Source organism: Pygoscelis adeliae, unplaced genomic scaffold, assembly GCF_000699105.1.
Source record: "Pygoscelis adeliae isolate BGI_AS28 unplaced genomic scaffold, ASM69910v1 Scaffold216, whole genome shotgun sequence".
NCBI classification, from domain to species: Eukaryota; Metazoa; Chordata; class Aves; order Sphenisciformes; family Spheniscidae; genus Pygoscelis; species Pygoscelis adeliae.
In genome coordinates this window covers 4370518-4371627 of record NW_008825073.1, presented here as the reverse complement: position 1 = coordinate 4371627, position 1110 = coordinate 4370518, and the positions used below count along the sequence as shown (strand labels likewise).

General features: G+C 64.8%; 1 protein-coding gene across 1 annotated transcript in view; it reads right to left on the bottom strand.

The window, feature by feature from the left end:
- Window positions 1-304: 304 nt before the first annotated feature.
- LOC103919205 (phosphatidylinositol 3,4,5-trisphosphate 5-phosphatase 2-like) overlaps window positions 305-1110 on the bottom strand; it is a 10572-nt gene continuing 9766 nt past the window's right edge. Inside the window, exons 20-22 of the mRNA XM_009326671.1 lie at window positions 852-919; window positions 671-789; window positions 305-368 (exon numbers count right to left, since the gene is read on the bottom strand). Coding sequence (XP_009324946.1) covers window positions 305-368; window positions 671-789; window positions 852-919 — 251 coding nt within the window. The remainder of the gene's footprint in view (window positions 369-670; window positions 790-851; window positions 920-1110) is intronic.

Here is a 1110-nt window from a genome sequence, read left to right as displayed (position 1 = left end):
CCCCTGTGCCCCGTCCCTCCTTGCTGGTGGGGCTCAGCGTGGTCCTTCCATCGCTTTGGGGAAGGAGGATGGAGACAGGTGGCGAGACCCAGAAAGTGTCCGTCCCAACGGCCACAGGAGCTTCCTGAGACTTTCCAGCTGAGAAACACCAGTCTCTTGCTGGTGAGGCCAGACAAGCTGGGACTGTGGCCAATAGGTCCAGCCCTGGGTGCCTGTCTGCCCAATCCTCCTTGACAGCTCTCTGCCTGCCCTGGGAGCTCCACGGAGGAGAGCACACAAGGGTGCTGGGGTGGGGATAGGTGCTCTAGGTGCTGGGTCCGAGGTCAGGTCTCCGCGGCAGGCTCACCACGGTGCCCTCGCCTAGCTTGCTGTGGATGAGCCAGGGATGGGTCGGGCTGAGCAGCCCGGCCTCCAGCAGGTCTCACTCCGTGACATCTCTGTGCACAGGAGGAGGGGAAGCAAGTGCTGGGGGAGCCACTGAGAGGGAGCAGGGAGCCCGCATGGCCCTGGGGCATCCACGGAGATCTGGGGACTTGACATCTTCCTGCCTCTGCCCTGCCGCATCCCCACCTGGGGAGCTCACCTCTCCTCCCCCCCGGGGCATGGGGCTCTGCCAGGGACCCCAGGGCCACAGGTGCCCCCCTTTCCAAGATCCAGGGCCTGGGGGTACCTGAAGATCTCCAGGTGGTCCCAGCCATGCTCCTGCAGCCCTTCCATGTCCTGCTGCAAGTCAAGGTGGCCCAGGCACCCGCCGAGGCCACGGCACTGCTCGCCCTTGTCGCAGGGCCACTGGGGAAAGAACAAGAAGGACACACACCAACAGCGTCACACCAGGACCATGAAGTCCCCACCTTCACGTCCTCACCCCACATGAACCAGGCACATTGCTGCTTCTCTGCCTTCCACTGCATCCCACTGCCTGCGCCATGGTGGCCCTACCAGGCAGAGCACTGCCATGGGGATGGGACCCCACATCTGCTGGTGGCCCCACGGCCAAAAGCAGGACCCCTCCCCTCCCTGAGCTCCCCAAGCCCCCTGGCTGAGCTTCAGAGCCCCGTGGGAACCACAGCAGTACCTGTCCGGGGCGGCCATGCTGGTGAGCATCCAGTG